General features: G+C 34.6%; 1 protein-coding gene and 2 long non-coding RNA genes across 6 annotated transcripts in view; 1 reads left to right on the forward strand and 2 right to left on the reverse strand.

The window, feature by feature from the left end:
• LOC118269309 (uncharacterized) overlaps nucleotides 1–26,029 on the forward strand; it is a 79,517-nt gene that overhangs the window by 51,755 nt on the left and 1,733 nt on the right. For all 4 annotated transcript variants that reach the window (XM_035584353.2, XM_035584354.2, XM_050700469.1 and 1 more), the window contains 5 exons: nucleotides 103–252; nucleotides 838–967; nucleotides 22,405–22,646; nucleotides 25,014–25,108; nucleotides 25,521–25,739. In XM_035584353.2, coding sequence (XP_035440246.2) covers nucleotides 103–252; nucleotides 838–967; nucleotides 22,405–22,646; nucleotides 25,014–25,108; nucleotides 25,521–25,739 — 836 coding nt within the window. The remainder of the gene's footprint in view (nucleotides 1–102; nucleotides 253–837; nucleotides 968–22,404; nucleotides 22,647–25,013; nucleotides 25,109–25,520; nucleotides 25,740–26,029) is intronic.
• On the reverse strand, nucleotides 1,613–3,507 carry LOC118269310 (uncharacterized). The gene is made up of 2 exons (XR_004783098.2): nucleotides 3,182–3,507; nucleotides 1,613–1,755 (listed from the first exon to the last, which is right to left on the reverse strand). It is a non-coding gene; the product is annotated as an uncharacterized LOC118269310 (long non-coding RNA).
• On the reverse strand, nucleotides 5,986–7,692 carry LOC118269311 (uncharacterized). The gene is made up of 2 exons (XR_004783099.2): nucleotides 7,354–7,692; nucleotides 5,986–6,746 (listed from the first exon to the last, which is right to left on the reverse strand). It is a non-coding gene; the product is annotated as an uncharacterized LOC118269311 (long non-coding RNA).

Consider the following 26,029-nt stretch of genomic DNA (forward strand, 5'->3'; position numbering starts at 1 on the left):
TTAGTCAACTCCAATATTCCTGATCACGAGGTTATAATAACACGATAAAAAGTGTATATTGATCTTTGTATATTAATAAAATGTATGATATTCTGTTTTCAGTTTTGAAGAATTAAAGGCGTCTATAGTGAATCAGCCGAGGATCGAACCCACAGCTGCTAACATCAGTAGATATTTGTATACAGATGTCGACTGGTATGCTTACCTGGACAAGATGAGGGTAGTTCAAAAGGACCTTTGGGTTATAGTGGGGTGAGTTTTATTTTATACACCTTAAGCTTGTTCCCGTAAAAACGTTCCCTACTTTTGATCGTATCGTGCGTAGTTTACTAGTACATAATTTCACATATACTAATCTGGGATATTTGCCTTTGTCCTGGATGCGTTTAGGAATACATTATTTCACATATGTACGTAACATCCAGAGAACCCAGACCCAGAAAAACAATTTGAGGAACACACAAACAATTTTATTGTTCTGTACAGGAATTGGACCTGCGATACTTTGTGTAGGAGCCGGTTTGCTTGGGTAACCGAGCAGATAAAATTTGCCGTAGTAGTATTCTTACATTGACATTATGAGGATGTGATGTGATAGTCTATACTAATATTATAAAGCTGAAGAGTTTGTTTGTTTGTTTGAACGCGCTAATCTTCAGAACTACTGGTCCGATTTGAATAATACTTTTTGTGTTGAATAGTGCATTTATCGAGGTAGGCTATAGGCTATAATACATCACGCTATAACCAATAGGAGCCAAGCAGAGCGGGTGAAACCGCGCAGAAGTAGCTAGTCAAAAATAATTTATTAGATATCCTAACAAGTAATGTCTTCAGATCCTCAGGTCGACAGGTGGTATGGGTGGCGCGTCGTACGCTGGCGATTGGCGTGGCCATCCTCGCACTCGTGCTCCTGGCCTCGCCTGTGATGCTGCTGTTACTGCGTCATATAGCCTACACCATACAGGTATGGTAGCTTCTATAAACACTACTACAATTATGAATCATACAGGATTACAGATCTCATACTAGAATGTACTTCAAAGGCTCGTGTTCACTGTCCGCACGGTACGGCATGTCATGGTCAAGTATTTTATCAAGTTATTTTGAATCTTATTTCAATGAGGTTAGAGTTATTTTTAATTTATTTTGACAAAGTGTGAAGCTGCGACGTTCTAAAATATATTGAGAACGTGGAAAAATATGTAGATAGACTAACCATTTTGTTAGGCAACGGATTGTAGAATTGCTTGAGTCCATAGGTTTATAAACCAAGTTCGATAGCCAATGATTGCAATACTTACTTACCATATAAAGGTAACGCAAACGTAATACTGCAACTTTAGACTTTTAAATAAACTGTATTAACTTAAAACAATCTAATCTCTTACTAATGCATAGCAAACAAAATTTTTACTTTTGTTTGCTACGAAAAATGCTACGACTGCTACGAGATTTCGTAGCACTGATAAATGTTTTACTAATAATTTTATATCAAAAGTATTTGCATGACATGAATTCGCTATCTTTTTAAGTGTCATAAATCAGATATTTAATTAAAAATGGCGATTTGTATAATAAAGGTTTTCAAGGATAAAGCAACAAGACAAAATATCATGATTAAGATTTTATTGGTTCTTTATGAATAATCAACATATTGAATTTGTGATGTTTTGGTTAGCAACACACATTGAGTTCACGGTTCATCTTTATTATTGAAGGTACATGATATTACATCAGCTCGGATTACAGCATCTGGAACAATAAAAAAAATATATTTTGATATTTTCTTTAAACAATAATATATTATTTAAAAAATAATTTGTGGAACTTAATAATTCTATTAGAGATTTATGTTTCAAATCAACTTTAAAATTATAATTACAGGACTGGTCTTTGTGAATGTTTTGTTTAAAAGTGACTGAATTTTTAAGCTCCATTATGAGATAGAAGCCGATCTTTTAGTCACTAACCGTTATTTCACTCACTTCTACTGCACGATTGGCAAGGTAGTTGAGTAGCAGGCTGCCGTGCAAATTGTAGTGGGTTAAATTCTCGCATGGAGCAACTCTTTCTATGATTCACAAATTGTTTCGGGTCTAAGTATCATGTGCATATGAAATTGTATATTTGTAAACGCACTCACGGCACAGGAGAAAATCCTAGTGTAGGGCAACGTATTTTTTTTTATAGTTTTTTTTTTATAAAATAAAACAATTTTTCATATAACATGCTATAGCTATAATAAGTTCGTTAATGAATAATGGTTACTATCTTTTGATGATTCACAAAGCATAACCACAATACATAATGTAGTACATAATTTTAGAATAACTATACCTACATATATAATGACATAACAACTGACAAAGTTACAATATTGTAGGTTTTATTAAAATTTACAAAGTTCTACTCAATTTCCCATTACTTGGTGCAAATAGATTTATAATATCCAAAAACTTGTTATGAATAAATATGTGTAGAGATTTTTTTTTATTCAAAGGAAAGTTTATATGTTTGTTTTAAACCAGAGAGTTGCACTATGGTGTATATTGACTTATTCACGTGGCGCTAAACGTGTTAAACCGGTTCCCGACCTAACCAGATGCAGACACGAAATGTCAAGTGTGATGACCTTATTAACTCAATAAAATTAAATATCCAATAATAATTAGTTACTTATCAATTTCAATTCAAACAATATTATTAAAAACGTGATTTTATTTTATTCATAGGATTTTTTCTTACGTCGTAGGTGGAATACAAACATATAAATTCACAAACACGTGACACCCAAACGAAACAACAGTTCGTGGATTATACAACGAGTTATTCCGTACAACAGATGGTTTGCACAACCAGTAACTTAACCGTGTAATCACTTTATATACACACCTTTCTTATTATCTTATTATATACCGTATTCTGTATTTTCAGATAACGACGTAGAACTCAATACAAAATCTGTATTATTTATCTAATATAATAAATTAATAACCTAAAGAATTTATAAATTATAAAAATAAGCACTGCCTTTAGTTTTAAATCAGAAACTGACTTTTTCCGTACATTGATGTGTCACAAAAATCTTTACAAATTTATCATGATTAAACCGCGTGAAAGTACCAAATAACCCACAAATAATACCAAAATAATGTTAAAATATGATAAAACTACTCACTCCTTTGGTGAAGCACCGGTCACCGACCCGTATGTGTCCTGCTGGGCACTTCACTAGCTTGGTAAAGTTTCTGGCGTCGGCAATACACAAGACCAACGCGGACACCACGACAAACAACATAACATACACCTTCATCTTCACAAAATATACCTACGAATGACGACATATGACCCAAGGTAACTTCTTTATACGAATCTCAAACATAATTTAATGTTCTCGAAGGTGTATATTAATTCTATACTGCCTAGCTGATGCCCGAGGCTTCACTTGTGTAGATTTTGTGATTAAAAAATAATTTCAAAATAAAATATTATTTTATTTTGCCCAATTTCATCAGCTTAGTATGTATATGAATTTTAGGACATACATTTTTTAGTTTCATTTTTCTAAAATAAAAATACACTTAATTACTCTTTAGTACATGAGCTACCTGCCGATAAAAGTCTCTCGTCAAAATCGGTCCAGCTATTTCAGATATTAGCTGGAACAAACAGATAAACAGACAGATAGACTGACAGACAATAATTGTAAAAAATATTGGTGTGGTAAAAGGCGGTTATTTCAATATTACAAACAGACACTCCAATTTTATTTATAAGTCTAGATAAATCCAAGAACCTCTTTCTGTATATTTTAGTAATCATATAACGCAGAATTGTTTACATTTTAATGGATTCTGTTTAAAAGTATTTTAAGAAATGCAAATAGATTCGTGTGACCTTTCGCATGTCCATGACATATCATCTCAGTAACCGTGTCAACACAACGGGCTCCACTACGCCCCCTTCAGCGATCTAACCAAACTATCGACTCTAGCATATTATGACGTTGTCATCATTACTTATAACTACAGCCGGAATCCAATAGATGGCAGTGTACTGTACTCAGGAACAATAGCAATCCTCTATATATTATACCTACTACTTTTATGCAATAAATACCGTGAAACATTGAAATTGAAATATACGCCCTATTTACTATATGAACGTGACTTGAAACTAGTAGAGCTTTCTTTTGATTAGTTCTGTTGAGTGCCATATTTTTCAATTCAATTATTTATTTACGATAGTAATTTTAGTTCATTCATGTGTACTTTTAGGTAATATTATGTCCTGTGAGTCACACTAAACAATACCACACAATAAACCGCAAGACTGGTTTTGTGTTTAAAATATGCAACATTATACAATGTGATAGGGGTGGAACTTCTAACCCGTTAAGGCTGAGTACTACATCAAATTTTATCTACAAAAAAATAATACGGGGGGTTGAACCCCTAATTGAAAATATTGAAAAATAACGATTTTTTCGGTACAAGTAATTCAGAAATGATTTTTTTTTCTGCCCAAAAGATAATCAAACGTATGAAAAGAGTAATGAATTAGCCAAGGTTATTAGCTACCGTTCGTCGTTTTTTTTTTGTTTCTACGACGCATATATCCTTTGATATCACATAAAGTAAAAAAATATTAAAATAGCCATAATTTTTAGGGGAGGATTCGACCCCTTCGACCCCCGACTTTTGTCGATAAAATTAGATGTAGTACTCAGCCTTAACGGGTTAGAAGTCTCACCCCTATCACATTGTATATATAACAGAATTATCGAATAACACATTTTTTATGATATAAGCCGGTAAACGAGCAGACGGATCACCTGATGGTAAGCTATCGCTGCCGCCCATAGACAGCCGAAACACAAGAGGCGTTACAAGTGCGATACCTATTGGGGGTTAGGAATTTAAGGGATTGTTGGGCAATTGGGGAGTTTGGGCAATTGGGCGGAGGCCCGTTTGAACGCAGTGGTCACCCCGCGGTGACCTCACTCACACAGCGATGTTTCGCTGTGTGACCGCCGACGTGAAAAATGCTTGCGTTGTGTTCACGCAAGCGTTTTTCACGTCGGTTTTCTGTGAGGTCGTGGCATCACTTCGGTCGAGCCGGCCCTTTCGTGCCTAAGTATGGTTCTCCCATGCTTAAAATGCCATTAATAGTGTAAATGGCTATTAATCAGTCATATAATATTATCTACATATCAGTCAGTCAGTCATTGCATAGAAGTCAAAACTATTAGAAAGCTCCTTGTAAAAAACTAACATTTGGTACCCAAGTGTGACCTTGATCTCGCACTCCTAAAGGAGGAATTGCTAAATTTGTTACAGAGACAGTATTTTTATGTAGTGTATTAAAAATTAATAGTACAATGGGCGGTCTTATCACCAAAAAGCGATCTCTTACAGACAACCTTTGGATAGATAAGCAGTAAAGGAACCGGAGCTGCAGTTTACCGGGGCTCCGACTCGAAAAGCAGGAGTAGGAACGGGGTGGTTTTTAGTCAGAAAGAGTCTGACATTCCCTCTCGCTTTACCCAAGGCGGGAGAAGACATTGGTAGAGGATTTTCCCCCTCAAAAAAAAAAACAGTAAAGGAAAACATGGAGAAGCGTAGTCCACGGTGTATCTACTTAAAATTCATAAATGTTTAATTAAATTTAACATTTAATGTACACAATAGATGTTCTATATTTTGTCAATACCTATAAACATGTACTACTTTGACGTAATTGCATGATAACACACAATTGGTCAGGCTTAGTACCGAAGTTTCCTGTAAATATGTTTTTGTTGTAAACCTTTTATTATGTTGTCTTCAAGTTTTAATTAATAGTACTAAATACTAGCTACTTCCGCGGTTTTAGCCGCTCTGTTTTTGATCGCAGTGTGATGTTTTATAGCCTATAATCTTAAACATTGGAATAAAGTTTTAATGGCGGATCACATGAAAAACGTAAAAATAAAAAGTGAAGTAAAACCTTTTTATATCATAGTTTATTGTACACTATACTTATGTGACAATATATATCTTAAAATTAACGTAAGTAGGCACATGAATGGCACATATTTGTTAAAGCATTTAAACAGATAACAATTTTATATTTACACTTAGCATTTGTGCTCCACCGCTTCATGTTTCATACAAAATTATGTTCTAAAATCATACATAGCGGCTATCCAGACATTTTGAAACAGGCTCTCTGAATATAAAAGACGGACATTCTCTATCTATCATTGGGTGTTGCCAAAAAAAGGGATTAGTGAGCTTAAGTTTAATCATTAAGCACTTTTTAGAACTTATAACATATATAGGGAAGCTGAGTGTGTTATTTGTGGTAAATTTCCCTCAGTCTATATGCATCATGATTGAGCCAGATGTAATACAAAGTTGTATGTATGAACGTAGATCTATGACAATATGTTTTCTATTGTGTCTCATATACCGACAGACGAGGGGTTATCAAACTTTTATAAAGATTAAATACACACACAATCTATTAATTTGTAAAACCCAAATATAATACTAAACATATTTGACTCAATCGCGTATAAGATTATTGTTATAAGAATTAATGTTTAATTGAGTAGGTACCTCTTATTCAGGACTGTTAGAACTATTAATATTACGTAATATAAAGAGTAGTGGGAGGGATTAGTGATGGTGCTCCTTCCAGTGACGTGGCTACATTCCTTAGGAATTATTCTGTTTGTCCCTGAGTTCTCTTTCAAATATCTGTAATCCAAATAAACATACCTTAAATAAATTATTCTCTAAAATAATTTGAGACAGAAAAGGCATTCATTATTGTCCAATATCATCTTTAAAATATAGTATCAACTTACTATTGAAAATAAAAAACAATAATACATATCGGTTAGTAAAAAAACAAAGAATAAATAAATGCGAAAATTCATCTCGAAATGAAAATCGAGATGATAAATATAATAATATTGAATCATAATGTACTCAATAAATAAATAACAATATCAATTTGTTATCTAAGTATATATTTTTTTAATAAGTATGATTAATAAGTTCAAGTGCGACTGCCGGACAAGATGTCTCGGGTTCGATTCTTGGGTCGGGCAAAGTATTACTGGGCTTTTTTCGGTTTTTCGAAAATTTCTCAGTGGTAGCTCGGAATCTGGAATTGTGCCCAGTGTAGGGCAATAGGCTGACCCTCTCCTATGACACAAATGGTGAAAAGTGGGTGTACATTGTATAGCCACATTACGTGCCGTAATGTACACCTCAGCCTACCCCTTCGGGAATAAAAGGCGTGACATTACGATTATGATATTTTGATGTTACAAAAAAAAAAATCAAATTAGTTACTTACACTTCACATGGAATGCAGGGTCCATTATTTGTTGAAACATGTGCAGATGCGCAATTTTTTGTTCCTGTATTTATTATGGCTTGCCTCTTGACCCTCATATTGACGGAAGATTCTCGTTGAGCAATCCTGTGAGCGTTACACAGTGTAGCACATAGTGCCACTATCACGAAAATGCACGGGAGCTTCATGTTGAGTCGTCTACAACACTCGACTACTGAAAGTATAATGTGTCAGAGCTGCAATGGTCCTATATAATATCCCTATAATATGACGCAACAACATGATACATACCTACTTTTAATTGTACTTTGTTCCATTGACGTTAATATAGCACTTTATTTTGCGCAGAATATACTGAAAGCATTCTATTCTTTCTTTTTTTTAAAACGTTGTCGCACACTAGACTTTTTCCTGTGTCGTGCGTTTACATACAGGTTCACATGCACATGACATCCAGACCCGAAACAACAATTTGCGGATCACACAAAGAGTTGCTCCGAGCGGGAATCGACACCCGCTACCCGTTGCACGACAGCCATTTGCCCAGCCACTGTGCCAATCGTGCAGTCAAAACCAATTCATTTATTTCAGGTGAAGTAACCCATATAAGAAAATATACACAATATACATGACAATTATTTCTACATTATAAATCATTACATCAAATTACAGATAAATTCAATTTGGCTATTCTTGAGTGAGTAAGGCTTGAGTGAGGCTGTTTCCTCTAAAATGGAAAAAGCCGTTTCATTTATAAAAAAGCTGTTTTCGTAATATAGTATTCTATGGTAGCCATCGTAAGGAAGAAGTCCTGCTAAAATACGCAAACATTTTCATTTAATTAGGTAAATATATATTTTTAAAAACATTATCCCACATTAGGATTTTCTCCATGCGAGAATCGAACCCGCCACATGTTGCACGGCAGCCAGCTGCCCAGCCACCGCGCCGAGCGGTCAAGAATGTTATAGGTGTATCATACAAACGTAACTCGATACTAGAAAATGACATATTTTGGTTTTTTTGGCTTTTAGTTGTTGACCATTGTTTATATTTCTTACAACCGTCCTATACACGATGCTAGAAAGCATTAAATTATTAATGTTACCATATCTGCTCTATTCTGTTTTAAGTAAGATTTTAATAGTTTAGCTAGAGATACTAAAAATGTAACATACACACATCATAAATAAGATAAATATTGGTCACACAGCTACTTTGCAATGACGCATCTTGTGAAGATACGCAGCACAACTACATAGTTTAGTATCAGTGGAAACTGTCACATAATTTCATAGTTTAGCTATTATGTCTTCGTAGTATAGCTAAATAGTACATCTTTGGTGGAAAATCATTCTAAATCCTAAATGGTCGTAGTGAAACTCACTACAGACACATTGTTACGCACACAAGCAATGTATAATTTATTTACCTCATATTCGGATCATTTGTGTCACGGTCAATAGATGGCGTTGTTAGACAGTTAGAACATCAACGTTTTTATACCATTGAAGCATGTATTAAGGTCTTGTAAATTGGGAAGTATTTGAAATTTTGATTGTAATATTCTCAAAAGTAGATTACCGTTTGGTTATCGTTATAGGCTCACCTAGTTTTAGAATTGGAATAATGACATAAATGGTGAACTGTGGATTAAACTTAAACAGTTACATATTTTTCTTTTTTTATGGTATAATGCAGTAAACGAGCAGATGTATCGCCTGATGGTAAGCAATCGCTGCCGCAGATGGACACACAAAACACCAGAGGCATTACAAGTGTGTTGCTGGCCTTTTGGGGTTAGGAATTTAAGGGTTGTTGGGGAATCGGGGATTGGGAAGATCACACAACGAAACACACCGCAAGCGTTGTCTCGTCGGTTTTCTGTGAGGCCGTGATATCGAAACATGGCTCTCCCACACTTTTCTGGAAATATCGAAGAATGAAAGACGAGATGTTTTGTAATGTTTATTGTTACAATTTTACTATAGATACTAAAACAATCTATCTTTGTACTACGGTATTCGAATGTATTTGGAAAATAAAGTCAATATACGTTTCACGGAATTTGTCACTACTCACTATTAGTACAATAATTGGGTAGTATCCTCGGTCAAAAATGAAATTATATTATTACAACTTTTCAATACAATAAAATATTCAAAAACAAATTGACTTTGACTAGTAGGATAGGCATGGTTCCTATTAATCAAATTCAATACATTTTTCAAAACGTCCAAAACGATATTTTTTATGAACTCTGTATGAAATACTCTATTATGACGTCATAAGTTTTTGACGTCAAATAGCAGACTTATTTCTAGAATATTAGCTAGAAAAAATCGAAAATTAAGTAGTTCATCAAATTTATGAATGAGAGTGTGATTATTTTGAATATTTTATTGTATTGAAAAGTTGTAATAATTTATTTTTGACCCAGTCATCATCCCTATTTGACTAGTAGGAAACTAGCCTATTGTACATTATTTTGTTTAGGAATAAACTTAGTCGGTTTATTTATTACACTTATTTTATGTAAATTGAGCAACATTTCACATTTTTTTCTATGTAATTTAATGTAAAACTAACTTAAGGACTAACTGTATACAAAATAATAAAAAAATACTAATTCGGAATAATTAACATGAACATTGGTTTACGTATGTTAAAAAAAAAAACAGAGAAAATAGAAAGCATTATTTGTGTGTGACGTTAAGGATGCTTTTTCACCAGATATGATATCTTCCTCCCACAGTTACATAGCTTAGAATCAGTGCAAACGGTCACATAGTGTTACAGCTTAGCTATTACACATAGCACATCTCTGGTGGAAAAGCATCCGAATTTATAAACGTTCTAGCTTTCTGCATGGGGTTTTACCCGCGTGGTTTAAGAATTAAAAGTAATGTATTATAATAACTCTCCAATCTCCTCATTATTTTTTGACACAAAAATCATATAACAATAATTCGTTGTGTTCTGAAAGAAATAATTACAAACTTTCGCATTTAAATGTTATTAACCCCTGGTATAACTGGACACAATTTTGATTTCTATTGTCTCATATACCGGCAAACAAGAGGTTATCATAACTTATACATTATTTTAAATAATAAATAATAGGTCCATTATAAATAATAAGAATATTAAAGGTCGACTAGCAATTTATATTTAAAATTATTTAAGATACACAATTTCGAAATAACCGCCTTTTCAATTTGACTAGTTGTTGAAAATGTAATATTTTAATTTTATTATAATTTTCGTGAGACATATTAAATTAATAATTATGTTATCGGCTTACTCACGAACTGTTTAACGAGGAATTGGACTAATTACAAGCTATGCTAGAGGTATTCTATAGGTATACTAGCGGACCCGACAGACATTGTCTTGTCTACACGTCTTTAATTTGAAAATTTGTCGGATCCAATGTAAAACATTCTAAAATCAACAACTACTAATAAATTAAAAATTAATAAACATTGTCCAGCGGACAAAATTGTGAATCTAAACCATTCTCAGATCCCCTTGAACACACACAAAAAATTTCATCAAAATCGGCCCAGTCGTTTAAGAGAAGTTCAGTGACATACACACTTACAGAAGATTTATATACCTAAAGATAGGTATATTGCTGCAGATATTCTATAAGTATATTGCTATAGGTATTGCATATTCATGACCAGCATTCCAAGACGCACGACATGGTGACCGTTGACTGAGCTGCTACTGTAGCAGTAGCTTGACAGCAGTCTCTAGTATGGCTTGAAACTAGTCGAGTTCCTCATGAAACAGTTACAAGAAGAATGGAAGTCGATAACATAAGAAATAATTTAAAACGTTTTACGTTAGTTAACACGATCTTTAATTTAGTTGAAAAATTGTAGTATTCTTAAGCACGTAGTCTTAAACGGTCAAATTACTTATTTCGATTAGACCATAAGGCACTCTCGTTAGTCACACAATCATATATTTAAAATTTAAAGCATAAGATGTTTTATTTTTTACTATTTGTCTAGTAGTTGCAAATTTTACTAACCGCCGCACTCAGAGTTATTTAATGGTTAGTTAACCCAGTCGTTAGCAACATTTTTGATTCAATGCATGCTGTGATATCCGTCAAATGTTGTGCATTAGTAATGAGATTACTGATATCTATTTTTTAGTTAAAGTCAATTATGTAGCAATAACTGAATGTCCAAATAAATAAATTACTAAGAAATAGTTTAAGTGATCATTAAATGTCTTTGAGTACGGCGGTTAATCTTACATGTCTTCATAATTATGTTAGCCACAGAATATCTCTTATATGATGAAGTTTTACCAATTATTTCATGATTTAGTTCATGTTAAACCTAAATGGCACTATAAATTTAGATTTAAAGCATTTTTCTTTTAAAATCTTTTTATACCTATATATTTATATCTCCTTTACAGACAAGCGAAATCTTAACAAATCCTTTAATACAGTCACTATACTGTGGTTTCATTTGGGTTTTACCTGCTATTAGTAAGTAGGTACCTACCAAACCAATATGTCAATCACCTGACAGTAGGTAGAAGTAAACATAATTAATATGTTTTTCTATACATTGTTCATACTATTATGTATACTAATACTAATATTATAAAGCTGAAGAGTTTGTTTGTTTGTTTGTTTGAACGCGCTAATCTCCAGAACTACTGGTCCGATTTGAATAATTCTTTTTGTGTTGAATAGTGCATTTATCGAGGAAAGCTATAGGCTATAAAACATCACGCTATGACCAATAGGAGCCAAGCAGAGCGGGTGAAACCGCGCGGAAGTAGCTAGTATTATTATAAAACTATTTTTATTGTCAGATTATACGACGAATATCCTTAGGACACAGCATCATTCATTTGAAGTAACTCTCAGCTCCTCTTAATCCATGTTTCTAACAGAAGAACTTCACTCATAAGGCTCGATTTCCCATAAAAGAAGACCTCACAGCTGGAAGTAATTCCATTGTAAGTGAATAGTCTAGAATATTGTATTTCGAGCAATATTCGACTTAAAAATCATCCCAGCTTCTTATGGTTTAAACAGGGGACAGTCTTCGCCTGTGGCTTCCTCGTATCTGAAAATAAAGACAAAAATGCATGTTATAAATTGATATTTTTATCAACTTTGTTTGGACAGAGGAAAATTATCATATTACTCTTCCCGCCTTAGGTGAGGCAAGAGGGAGTGAGTCGCTTTCTGACTAACAAACAACTTGTGAAATTCCTACTTCGAGAAATAGTTCCGACATATACACACCTATATAAAAAATATGTCTGAACATTAAATATTTTTCAATAAATCAAAATAACGTGATATTACTAACTATAAATAAATCTGTTTAACCGCGTTAATATCCGGACATAAGAAAACAAAACCGCAGGTCGTCTGCCATAATCTTTTTAATCTTAAAGCAGAATGATTCACGTATTGAGGTATTTTAATATAACCTTTTTCTATAAATAAACTACCGGATCCTTGATTGATGACTAACGCAGCGATCGAACTTTGCTTTCTCAGGTTTTGTCATAGGATTCATCTCATTAACCTTAACCGCATGACTCACACATTGTTCTGCGATATATAGATCTTAGTAATCTGTCTTTCACTCAATGAATATTTCGAAAATGTTTATAAAATGTACTAAATCGTCACGACTGGGTTAAGTCACACGATATTTCAAATCAATATACCGTCGAAATTATTCAATATTGTATAAAAAGAAAGAAATGCGTGTTTAATGTTTTAAATTAATCTATCCAGAGGGACATTAAAATGCATACCTATTTTAATTAAGGATAAAAAGGAATTAATGTTTAGCTTTTATAAAGTCGCAACTAGTTACAACAATTCCATTTTAGGGTGCCTTTCCACCAGAAACGTGCTATGTAGCTATGCTGCCAGTATAAGTTAGCTAAGCTATGTAGCGGTGCGAGTAAGATGTGCTATGAAGATGCGCCGCCGTAAAGTAGTTATGTGAGGAAGATAGGTAGCTCGATAGGTGATATATATACACATCTTTCCATTAAAAACAAATCTTAGTTGAGTCCATTTGCTAAGCTATGTGTACCAAAGAATATGATTTGTGAATAACGAACGCATTAACAGCAACGTAGCATAGCATATCTTTCGTGGAAAAGCATCCTTATTCATGTATCTACATTTTCCTTTAGTATACAGACATTTCCTTCAAAACTGAGGTAAGAGCACTGTGTGCGTTACTCACACCGTTACTCAGTATAACGTCACTCACAGTACTTAAGTGCGTGATAATTAAATGTCCTCAATTGGTAGTCAGGTTTTTTGTGGTTTGTATTAAGTCGTAAGAGTAAGGAAAACTAGATAAAACGCCATTGCATTAACCATAGTATGTATCACAGGTATGTAGGTACTTCAATACATATTGCATTCATTTTTGCAATATTGAATTTTTGGTATTAAAACTTAAATTATATGTATGTATGTAAGGACTAGGGATACGTGTAAGAACGAATGACAGTGTGCAAGGTAAGCAAAAGCGTATGTGAGCGTGAAGTATGCACGGAACGGACATTTACTGGGCACTGGTCCGAGTGAACGGTTCTCTCTAGGGTTTACGTGAAATATATCCGTTATCCGAACGCCGTGTTTCACTTAACCCCTGAACCTCGCAACCAGAAGAGGCAGAACTCAAATTAGGGATTATTAGGGATAGGGAAAAGAAAGCTGTTACACTAGTTTTTTTCCTAAAAGTTGGTGGAGAGGTAGCTTAGAACCAGAATACGGATATAGAATACTTTTATCCAAGGATTCCCCAAAAATCCTTACGTACGAAGTCGCGGCCAGAAGCTAGTAACTTATAAATAAATGGTAGACAGTTTTAAGAAGAACATTCAAAACGGTTGTTGTTGTTAATTCCAAAAACAATATGGGAAAGTATTGATCACGTGTGATGTTTTGTTTTATGAAAAATACCTATTAAAGTTAGGCACTGGTAAATTATTACGTATTAACTAATAAATCAAAAGTAAAGAATACGCACGATCATTTAATTAAAAGAAATCTGTTTCGCAGAATCAAATATCTATGTAAAGGATCTTATCAAACATTATACTGTAAATATTTGTACGTTTTAGACAAATTTGCGTTTATATTATACCTACGTACGTTATTGCAGTTACGATCTCCTACCAAACGCGTGCAAATAAATTCTTTGGAAAAGCTTATCTGGACAAATATTTGTTAAAGTCAATTACTACTCCCTGAAAGTAATAGACTTGTAAATATTTACAATGTTTATCTTTCTCTTGACATATTGTACGAGAGAAATTATAAAATTTTAATTTAAAAATATGTTATACATGTAATCTTTCGGTAAATAAAACCATATGAATGAACTCTTCGGCGTGGCCGACGCAGGCGCCATTACGAAGTTATATTAGTGGATAGTGGAGCTGAAGTTTTTTGCTCTTTCTTCTCCATTCGAGGCTACACTTTGGAACGAGCACCTAGCTTCACTGACAGACAGACTGACGGACAATTCAATTTGACGTTTCAAAAGTGCCTAATTTAGTATTAATTGAAATAAATGCTTTGACTTTGACAGCGAATTTGGTAACGCTCGGCTCCGTATTCATAAGCAGAGTCAAAATGGAGTGCTCTATATTATATGTATAAAATTGACATTTATTTTGTTTTATAAGAATAATTTTCATAAGATAAGGAAAACAAAGCTCTTACGAAATTGTATCTTATGAAATATGTAATCTTTCGAAAATAATTTTATGTAATACATAATAACGTCATAACACTTACGTATGAAAACATTGGTATTGTGACGAATTATTTAGACTTCTACAATAGAGTAGATATCATATTATATATTATATGTATAGTCCTCTTTACTGATTTCGGTAATCGCGACCTTACACAAGCTATTTTCTGTCGTGGGCCCTGATATGAATAGCCAGACTGAACTTAGTTTTAAAAATCCGATCACAGTTAGAGCAGTAACACTGATCGGCAGAGTTGTATCTGTAAATATTATATAGTATTGTGGCGAAACCTGACAAGTGACAGATGACAGAAGTCGCACATAGACTATCTACGGGCAAATCAACAGTTGACGACAGAAATATCCTGCATCGCACATATGAAGTTTACATGCGAATTAACACGGATAGAAAATCCCAACTAAAAACAGTTGGCCAGAAAGCCCGCCAGGCTGATTGTATGTAGATATCATCTATATGATGGAAGTCTTTCTGAGGATGGAGACCAAATTTCCTTAATAGTCATTCCTAATAGGGATATTTAGATACACACCTGACCTAACCTATGTTAGGTTAGCCTAACTTGTGGTTTCAATGACCTTATTACGTATAATTACTTGCATACTATACCTACCTACTACAACTTCATCAGTGGCAGTGACTCACACACATGTTCAAACCCGGTTATTATTCATCGATTTTTATTCTTACTAACCATTACTGTCAATACCTACCCAAACATCTGGGTTTTCTGAGAAAAACCAAAAGTAAAGTGAAGTTAAAAATTCCAATGAATTGTTGTTAAAACCTATTTAAATATACCTATTTCTATTAGTTGGGACTTAACTTGATTTTGAGTCAGACTGGCTATACATCCAGGACCTATTTACAGGCTATATATTATGCATAGGAAAGGTGGCGATTACCAGCTAGAGCTTGTCTAAGAAGCCTTTACAATAATGACTTGGAGCCTGAGCCAAAACCTTTTTATTTGGACAGAAGAGAGCAAATTCTCATTTCTTCAGATATAAGCAGGTACCATTGGAGTCTATCCAAATGTCAGAATGGACTGGATAGTCCATTCTGACTTTTAGAACTGTCTAGACATAATATGGTATCACTATATTATTTTGGGCGGATATTAGGTCAATCTAAAAACATAAATATTTTCAGCCAAGATTGTGTTTAAGCTCAATATGGTGTGTTTGTCGGCTTCACTAAAAGCATTGTTATATTTAAATAGGTGCCAAGTTTAATAAATAATACTGTATCTATTTTTAAAATCGTTACAATTAGCTTACCACCCAAGCAGTGGCGTAAAAACAGGGTGACAACTCGGCAGAATGCCACGAGCCCCCAGTCGGAAGCGAACTCAAAGGTTCTCATCTGAACTTCTCTCTAATTTTTATATTGGGAGAAGGGGCTCATCCAATGAATGTGGCCACGGGTTTCAAACCATATAGTTACACTATTGCAACCAAGTCAAATTATAAGGTGCTATAAATTTGGATGCTTTAACCATTTAAAGTCATCACTTCTGATGCAGATAATAATATTGGTTACAAGTAGGCTGGGCAATGCCTATTAATTCTAGTAAGCTCTTAAATTAACATGATTTAAGGCCGTCATAATGTCCGGATTGTCGCTACGTACCACGTATAGAACGTAATTTGTATGAACTATCTGTCACATAAGTTTATTCGGTACTTACTTATACGGAGGTGGTGAAACAAGGCCTTAAGTATATAGATTACTACCTACATTGCTCACGTACTCGATAATAAGACCATTGTAATAGACAATAAATAAAATTTTAACTATTCATTACACTATGATGCCACATGATGACATGAATAACAAAAAGTAAATTAGTGGTGCACAATGTAAGAATTGATAGCGTTTTCATAACTCTAGGTAACTTGTTTTATGGAGGTGTTTATTATACCTATACCTAATATGTTTAGGAGAGTTACATATGTGCTGCATAGCTAATTAGCTATGCTATATACCGACACCGTTTGGATTTTGTTTCCTTATCGCACACCACATTCACGATTTTCAAACAAAACACACGCAAATCCTTATCACTCTAAACATTATTCGCATGAATGCCATTTAGTTACAAGAAAAAAAACCAACCTCGTGTGTTAAATATGTCTAAAAATAATAGCCAAGGTCGATCTAAATATGTTTGTAAACACAACGACTGATACGTCCATTTTTAGTTTTCACTTTATTGTAAGAACATAAAATTATAAATACGTTTGCAAGTAAAAATGCTCTTTAAACTTTTACACTCCATCTACACATGTTAAAAATTAACTTCACTCATAATTTTAATGAAATACAAAACAAATAATATACTCACTGTGCACAAGAAACACAGACACCGAGCAACCTGACCTGATTTTTTGAACAATTATCGGTACCAATAAAGTTTCTTTTAAACCTTTTCAATTTCACAAGAGTTCCAGACGTTGACATTAGCGGTTTATAATATTCAAACAGGTCTAAAGTGGTCATTATGTTCGATTTTTCAATGGCAGCACGAGCCGCTAGGTCGGAGGCTGCATCGTCAAGGTCGGCACTCGTACGCATTATATCTCTACACACACCCACACTAGCACACACGCACAATACTAATAAACACGCGAAACGATACATGTTTCTAATCAAACACGACTTTCTACTTCCACGATTAAATCTTGAATGGCGAATATCATGACCGTCAAATTGTGATATCATCTGTTTTTCCTACCTGGTTTACGTGTTCTAAGTAATCGTTGTATAACCATAGTAGTATGCTATTACATATCCGGCTTTATCGCTTTGTGATAAAGTGTAAAATCTATTGAATGGTTCGATAGATGAGAATATGTTGACGTGCTGCCGTCCTTACATGTATGGACAATTATATATTATGGTACACATTACAATGACGCTATTTGATATTTTAACGCCTTCGTGCGAAGTGTTATTTTTGTGTAACACAATATGCACAGCTGCTTCAAAAGACAATGATGCGATTAATTTTAATTTATTGTCTGTATTGTATGTATGACTTCTAGATTGAACTAAAGAAAGGATTTTATTTGTTCGACAGTACTTCTAGGTAATCTTTTCATATTAGTGAGCTGTGTACGTATGTGGATACGCTTATTGTTACATTAAACACAGAAATGTAATATTTTTCATGCATTCTATTTTTGTTCGTAATTTTCTTCAATAATCGATTTAAATAGATTATATCCTCACCAATTTTTAAACAAACGTATTTCAGTCTCTTGGGAAGATAAGGCGTGATGAATGTATGTATTTATCTATGTATGTATTAGACCACGTTTAATATTATATCTTGTGTATACAATAAGTTGAACTACCTTAAGTATTGTTTTAAGAACTCTTCTCGCCTGTGATACAGGATTTATCTTAGTACAGGCAAATAACTTTGTAAGAGCTATAGGTATTGTGCGTAATTAGATCATTTAATACTGAATACATATCATTACATATTACATGTAACAGAGTACAAGTTAGAATATAAATCTATAATCAATCTAACTACCGAGACCCTAAAATATTTTCATCGACCTGCAAGTTGAACTTGAGACTCAAAAATTATACTTTTGACAGCTTCACAGACGGAACTCGACTAGTTTCAAGCCATGCTGGAGGAGAGTCAGATTCAGTAAAAGCCACGTCGTGTGTCGCTGAAAGCTGCTCATGAATATGAGTTTCTAGCATGGCTTTAAACTAATCAAGTTCCTCGTCAAACAGTTCCGTGAGTAAGCCGATAACATAATAATTAAGCTTGAAAGAAATCCAAAAAAATATCTAGACGGATTTTTTAAGAATGGACTTTCTGTACAGTCATAATATTAGCATAGGTGTCAACAAAACAAACAAGTTGAGCTACTAGTCAATGAATCACCTAACCGTTTTTTCACACGATTATATTATACACTGATGTGAATCATACAAGGTATGTACCTAAGATTAATAAGGTAAACATATTTCCAAGTAGATATAATGACTTATACATAGATCAGATATAATGGCATTGTCAATTAATTTAAAAATTATTAGCGGTATACTCCAGTGTCTCCGTGGTGAAATTTGTTCGATGTTTCGACTGAATAATATACTTTTTTCTACGTTTAACGTACTTTTTTCATGCAAACCTTGTTCTATCGATAAAGAATACGTTAAAAAAGAATTATTCATATTGGCTGAGTAATTCGGAAGTTACGTGTGTACGCATCGCGTGTACGCATTTCGATGATTAATGTTTATTTACATAGATAAGTATAGATTTGAGCGACTCACAAAACTTATCAATTTGTAGTTTCCTTTAAAAAATACGTAATCTATCGTTGAATGAATGTTTCCGATTGTGACGTAAACTGTGACTTAGATGTGTGTATTGATCACCGGATTGTGATACATTTTTTAATCTTTGATTCTAACTCGGTAATTCAGTGTTAAATGGTTTTCGCTTTTCTCCAGGTACAATTCTAAACTCTACTACATTTAGTTTAAAATTGAAATCACATTGTCTACGACAATCATTATTATAAAGCAAGCTAATTATCAAAAAGTCCACTCACAATTTGCTCGTCCAAAGTGTAGATTCCTATGGAGAAGAACGAGCAAGAAACTCCATAGGTTACTCTTTTCCAATCAGTTCCACAATACAATTCATGGTTACATTGTCGATTGCTTCAACTATGTGAGAACAATGTAAAACTATTTACAAAGTGATAGAAAAAGAAAAAACCCTGAGGAAATAATCTTAATGCAGTCTGGAGCTGACCAGTCCCAGTTGACAGCGCCCGTTCACGAACATGACACGTACACAGCACCGCCCAACTACCATGTTGCAGGGAATCGAGCGATCCAATGCCCGTGCCACCGCCAATGAGACCTGAGTGAGCATTCTCCAAGTGACACAAGTGCATTCACTAGTCTAATACAGTTTCAGCTAATTACAGGGCTCTCACATTTACAATGATTGTATCTAATTTAACAGAACACATGGTTTTATTATTACATTATTGGAATTACTTTATTTTTCGTTACCCTGTGGAGCTGGACCAGCCTGCCTCCAAGCATTTTTATCCTCTAAAATCATTCAATTTGTAATGCTAATCTACACATCGTTTTTTTAATACATAATTTAAATTGTCTTTCATTTAGGTGTTTTATTTCCTCTGAATTTTGTTATAACATTTAACACCGAATCCCATGAACGACTTACTTATTTTTGACAATCTAAAGAATGGCTGGCTCAATTATCCTTATGTCTAGTTTCATAATTGTGTCTGTCAGACACTTTGTCAAACAAGTTTAGATTTTTCCTAACATACATAATGTTTTCATAGATAAATTGATGGAACGGTCATAATATTGATCTCCTTAAACTTTTCCCTGAGAGATTCGCGACGACCAAGATTGTAGATAGCTCTGACGGCGCGCTTTTGTAAAATAAAAATACTCAACGTCAGCAGCCTGTCCCCACAGTAAAATGCCGTACGACATGATCTATGGAAGATGAAGTACACAGTCTTGCCGTGTCTATGTCGGTTAACTGTCGGATTTTCCAGACAGCATAAGCTGCAGAGCATCGTCCCGCTAGAGATGTAATGTGAGGACCCCATTGCAATTTGTCGTCTACGGTGATTCCCAGGAAAGTAGTCTCTTTTACATTCTAATTTTTCACGATTCAATAATATGTCACATTTATTACTTTTAACATTTGGCAAAACTCTAATACATTTTGTCATCGTTTAAGACTAAGTTATTGACTGTAAACCAATTCTGAACCTTATAGAGCATCATTTACGTCGTCATAATTATTTGTTCGTCTGTTTATAAACTAGTGATGTGTCATCAGCAAATAATACCATTTGAGGTTCATTTTTGAATAAATGGGGCAAGTCATTTATATTGCCAAAAATAGGAATGGACCTAGTATTGATCCCTGAGGTAAGTGATACGCTAGCCCCATGTGAGTACTTTGTTTATTTGAACTTTAAGTTTATCCTGAAGGTATGACTTTAATAGAAGCGTACCCCTCGAATGCCGTAGTGTTCTAGCTTCAGCAACAAAGTCCCATGCTCAACACAGTCAAATGCCTTCGAAAGGTCACAAAATATTCCGATCGTCCTGAGCTTCTTCCCACGAGGCGAAAATCCGTTTAATCAGAGCTAACCCCCGCGATCAGTAAGAGCGTCCTTTGGTAAACCCGTATTGTTGATCATGAAAGATAGAATTCATGTTAAAGTGACGCAGCATCTGAGTAAGTATCAGTTTTTCAAATACTTTACTGAGTACTGGTAAAATAGAGACCGGCCTATAGTTATTGGGTTCTGCACTATCACCGGATTTAAATAATGGAACTACTTTACTATGTTTCATTAAATTTGGAAAAACTCCTTGATCTACACTTTTGTTAAAAATTAAAGCTAGATGAGGCGCTATAGTCTCTATAAAAGACCTGCATATCCTAACCGACATTCCCCAGAGATCTTCAGTCGACTTAACTTTAATATCTTTGAATGCTTTGATGACTGCTTGTGGGTTTGTGTATTGAAATCGGAAATCAGAAGTGCATTCTTTAACATTACTTTTAAGAAGCTCGATAGAAAGAGATGGAGACGATTTCAATGCTTCCGTAGTTTTTAGCGGAATATTCTTAAAGAAACTTTCGAATTCCTGAGCAACTTTAAAATTTGTACTGATGCGTCCGTTTTCAGTATTTAAATTAAATTCAACATTACGTGGTTTATTTCTACCTGTCTCGTTATTAATTATATTCCAGGTAGTTTTTATTTTGTTTTCCGCGGTCTTAATTTTACTGCTAATATGAAGTGCTTTAGCATGCTTACAAACCGATTTAAATATTTTTGAGTACCTGGAGACATGACTGTGGAAAGCCTCACTACTATTAAATGGTTTCATGCCGTAAAGTTCAAACAACTTTTCCCTACTTATACGAATACCTGGTGTAGCCCAGTCACAAAAAACAAACTTACATTGAATTGTTTACGTTTTAAAGGGAACAATTTATCATACTGTGTTTTAATAATGGATAATAAGTTGTCATAAATCTCACTCGGGTATTCACTAGCATGTATAAAGCAAGCTAATTATCAAAAAGTCCACTCACAAGTCGTTCACCTCGTACATAATGTATTCACTAACGATATATATTTTTTTGAAACTATATTATGAAACACGACCAAACTACAAATTTTCTTGTCTCTGTCATTGCAGACATTCACACATTCAATCGAGCAAAGCACACAGAAGTTGATAGCAGAAAAACAGAAGAGTGATCTCCTGTTGTCCCGAATGTTGCCGCTTCCCGTTCTAAGAAGATTGCGAGCACAGAGAACGGTGCCGGCGGAGGCGTTCGATGCAGTCACTATATTCTTCAGTGATATAGTCGGCTTCACCAACATATCAGCTAGTAGCACTCCCATGGAAGTGATTAATATGCTCAATATGCTATACAGGTAAGCTTTGCTTCTCTTTTTTTGAATTGGTACAAGTATGTGTATTTTGTAGAAGTCGCCTTAACCAGGAAAAAGCAATATTCGTTTGTCGAAAATGAAATATAAAGCAAACGGATAGTTTGCCTCTATTCTATTATTGTTATTGAATACGCGTGAAAAATAATATCGCGTTTGTTTTTTTGAGGTACTAGCAACATAGGTGAAGAGAAATTACAAAAACGGCTATTGTACTTTTTTCAATAGTTTCAATCAGTTTGTTATTTTTTTTTTCGATTTTGATATCATTTTTTATTTTGTTTTGTTTGATAATTTACGATCAATAAAATACATTTTGACTTTGAACAAAATGTCATAATACTAACGAAATACTTCGCTACCTAAAGATATTCGACCGGATTATACAATATAGGTATTAAGAAATTTAGAATGTAAGAATCTAGCCAAAAGGACACCATGACACCATCTACGAATGCCATTCGAGGAAATATTAGAAATGTCGCAAAACTGGTATAATATCATTATAGGTACATGCGACCGATGCGTGTTCAATTCATTTGCAATTGGTATTTCTGGACTTTTCTTATAAGCCCGCTATGTTTTTCTGTCAGAAACACTTTTTTCTAACCACAAAAAATATCTTATTATACGCCATTAATATAGTAATTATGTTTTCATTGTCATAATCATATCAGTCACAAGACGTCCACTGTTGAACACAGGCCTTCCAAAATGAGTTCTAGATAGGCCGTTTGGAAGCGAACCTCTACCCTTAGTACAACTTTGCTTTACGTTAGAAACGAGAACGCGTTCGATGCTCTGATTGCCCGGCGCAAATGGTCCAACCAATCAGCAGAGCGCCGAACGCAGTCTCGTTTTAATCTCGTTAACCGTCAAAAATGTGTTTTAGGTTTTCATGACTTAGAATGTAAGAGCATAAAGAGGAAGAAAAGGATTAAAAAAAGACGAAAGTATTGTGAGTGGCCATTAAAACGATGATTTAATAGGAAGACTGATGATTCAAGTGTGGGTGAGCCATACTTCAGCACGGTCGGCTTGACCGGAATGATACCACGGCTTCACAGATAACCGACGTGAAACAACGTTTGTGTTGTGTTTCGTCGTGTGAGTGAGGTTACCGGAGGCCCAATTACCCTCCAGTTCCTTGCCCTTTGAGGGTTAGGGCTATGACTCTAGACGTGTAATGCCTCTAGTGTTTCGGGTGTCCTTGGGCGGGTCGATTGCTTACCATCAAGTGATGATTCTGCTTGTTTACCAGCTTATCTCATAAGGAAAAAAATCTAAATAATTACCGTGGCAAAGGCTACCAAACTTGAGATAAGAACAGGAAAAATAAGTAACCAATAACGCAACAATATGCAGTGTCGTCTAAGGCATTAAACAATTCTCCTTGAACTTTGGATAGCCACAAATGTAATGGTAAATGAAACACCGTAACTGCTTGATTCATTTTATGCTGCGAGCGCATTTAAAATATCAGGAAAATATTAAACGTAATTCAATTAACATGTAAACTTGTGGTTTAGTTAAAATGCTCCTTATAATAAGGCTCTCTGTGTTTGATATTCTCTGAACCTCATGAGAAAAGATATTAGTATAATTTTCAATAATAGCTTATTAATACGTTACCTTTCTTGTAGTCGGTAAATAATAAAACCAAAACCTGATATTAAGTGTAACAAATACTTTTCTGAAAACCGCATCAAAATCGGCTCAGAAAATAGCGAGATAATCGCAGTCCAACGTACATATGTACATACGTACAGGTCAAACTGAGAAGTTCCTTTTTTTTGAAGTTGATTAAAGAGGCCAGGTGTGAACCGTCAAATGACGTGGTTGTATGGCCATTTGCATGAATGTGATAGAAGCAAAAAATCGTATTAGGTGCGCTCTCTAATTATTAATCTTTATAACTAAAGGACATGGGCGTGAGTTACTATCGTATACTCTGCTGGACTATGAGTCTCTTCTACAAAAAGTGGAGGTTTGCCATAATTTCTATGCTTAGGCTGGAGATCGCAATTTAAACGGATCAGAGGGTTTGACTGGTTTATTCGAGTCGGCCAATAAGAGCGCCGAACGCGCTCTCGTTTCGATTATTGGGTTGCCACATGGGTAACAGCACCTTTACCTAGTCTTTGTTAAATATATAGTTCCTTAGATGACTTCTACTAACCCGCGGAAAGCGTCACCACTGTAATGCCACGTGTTATTATGTACAGATAATAATCTTAATAATATAATTATTAAAGGAAATTATTCACCCGCGTATGTGGTAACAGTAAGTGCTGGAGTAATTCCCAGCGGCGTAGGTAAATACATGATTAATATTGATATGTTTGTCTGTAGGTTGTTTGATGAGAAGATTACTCATTACGACGTGTACAAAGTGGAGACGATAGGTGACGCTTACATGGTTGTGTCTGGCCTTCCTCAAAGAAATGGTAAGTTTAGTAGTATTATGTGTGTGTGTGTGTTTGTGTACATTAAACACTAGTCTTTGTCCTTAACCTTGTGATAAAAATCCCGAGATGTTTCGAGAAATCCAAACAGCTTTCTACGAATTACAAGTTCTGCAGTACCTATGTCTTTATTAGTCACATCGTAGAATAAAAAGTGTTGTGTTTGTTTAATGTTCATTTTCCAACTAACTCTTGGAAAGGATAACTGAGATCATATTTTTTTGTTGGAAAGTGCACAATTATGTTATTATACAAGCTTCTTGACAAACTGCATAATTCGAAGAATTTGCTTTCCTCCTTGTCTTTGGTGGTCAAAGATGATTATTATGTACCCAAACGATGAATAACGATCGTTTTGGAATATTTTATTTTTATCAAAGTATTTTGTTACCAGGCAACCGCCACGCATCAGAGATAGCAGATATGTCGCTATCTCTTTTGCGCAGTTTGGAGGGCGCTTGTGTCCCGCATCGGCCGGGGGCGCCACTTATGATTAGGGCTGGTGTGAATACTGGACCATGCGTGGCTGGAGTGGTGGGGACCACCATGCCACGGTACTGTCTCTTCGGAGACACCATCAACACTGCTAGCCGGATGGAGAGCACTGGCGAAGGTAGGATATTTAAATGTTGTTTATTTTTATTCAAAATGAGTTGGTATTTGACCACCATATCGCCTGGCGATAAAGGATCGTGTGGATTATGATGAAACAGTTTGCTCATGAGCACTTGGGCCTTGAAACGGTATCTAGGATCCAGCTCATCTATGCTATAAAAGAGTCTTTTCTCGTGTGAACAATTCCAATCCCTGGCAGTTTTAATTAAAAAAAAACTTGAGATAAAACGCGTTCGTAGGATAATGTTGTAACATATTATATGCACTGCACATATAATTATTATATGT

The sequence above is a fragment of the Spodoptera frugiperda genome, chromosome 2 (assembly GCF_023101765.2).
Source record: "Spodoptera frugiperda isolate SF20-4 chromosome 2, AGI-APGP_CSIRO_Sfru_2.0, whole genome shotgun sequence".
Lineage (NCBI taxonomy): Eukaryota > Metazoa > Arthropoda > Insecta > Lepidoptera > Noctuidae > Spodoptera > Spodoptera frugiperda.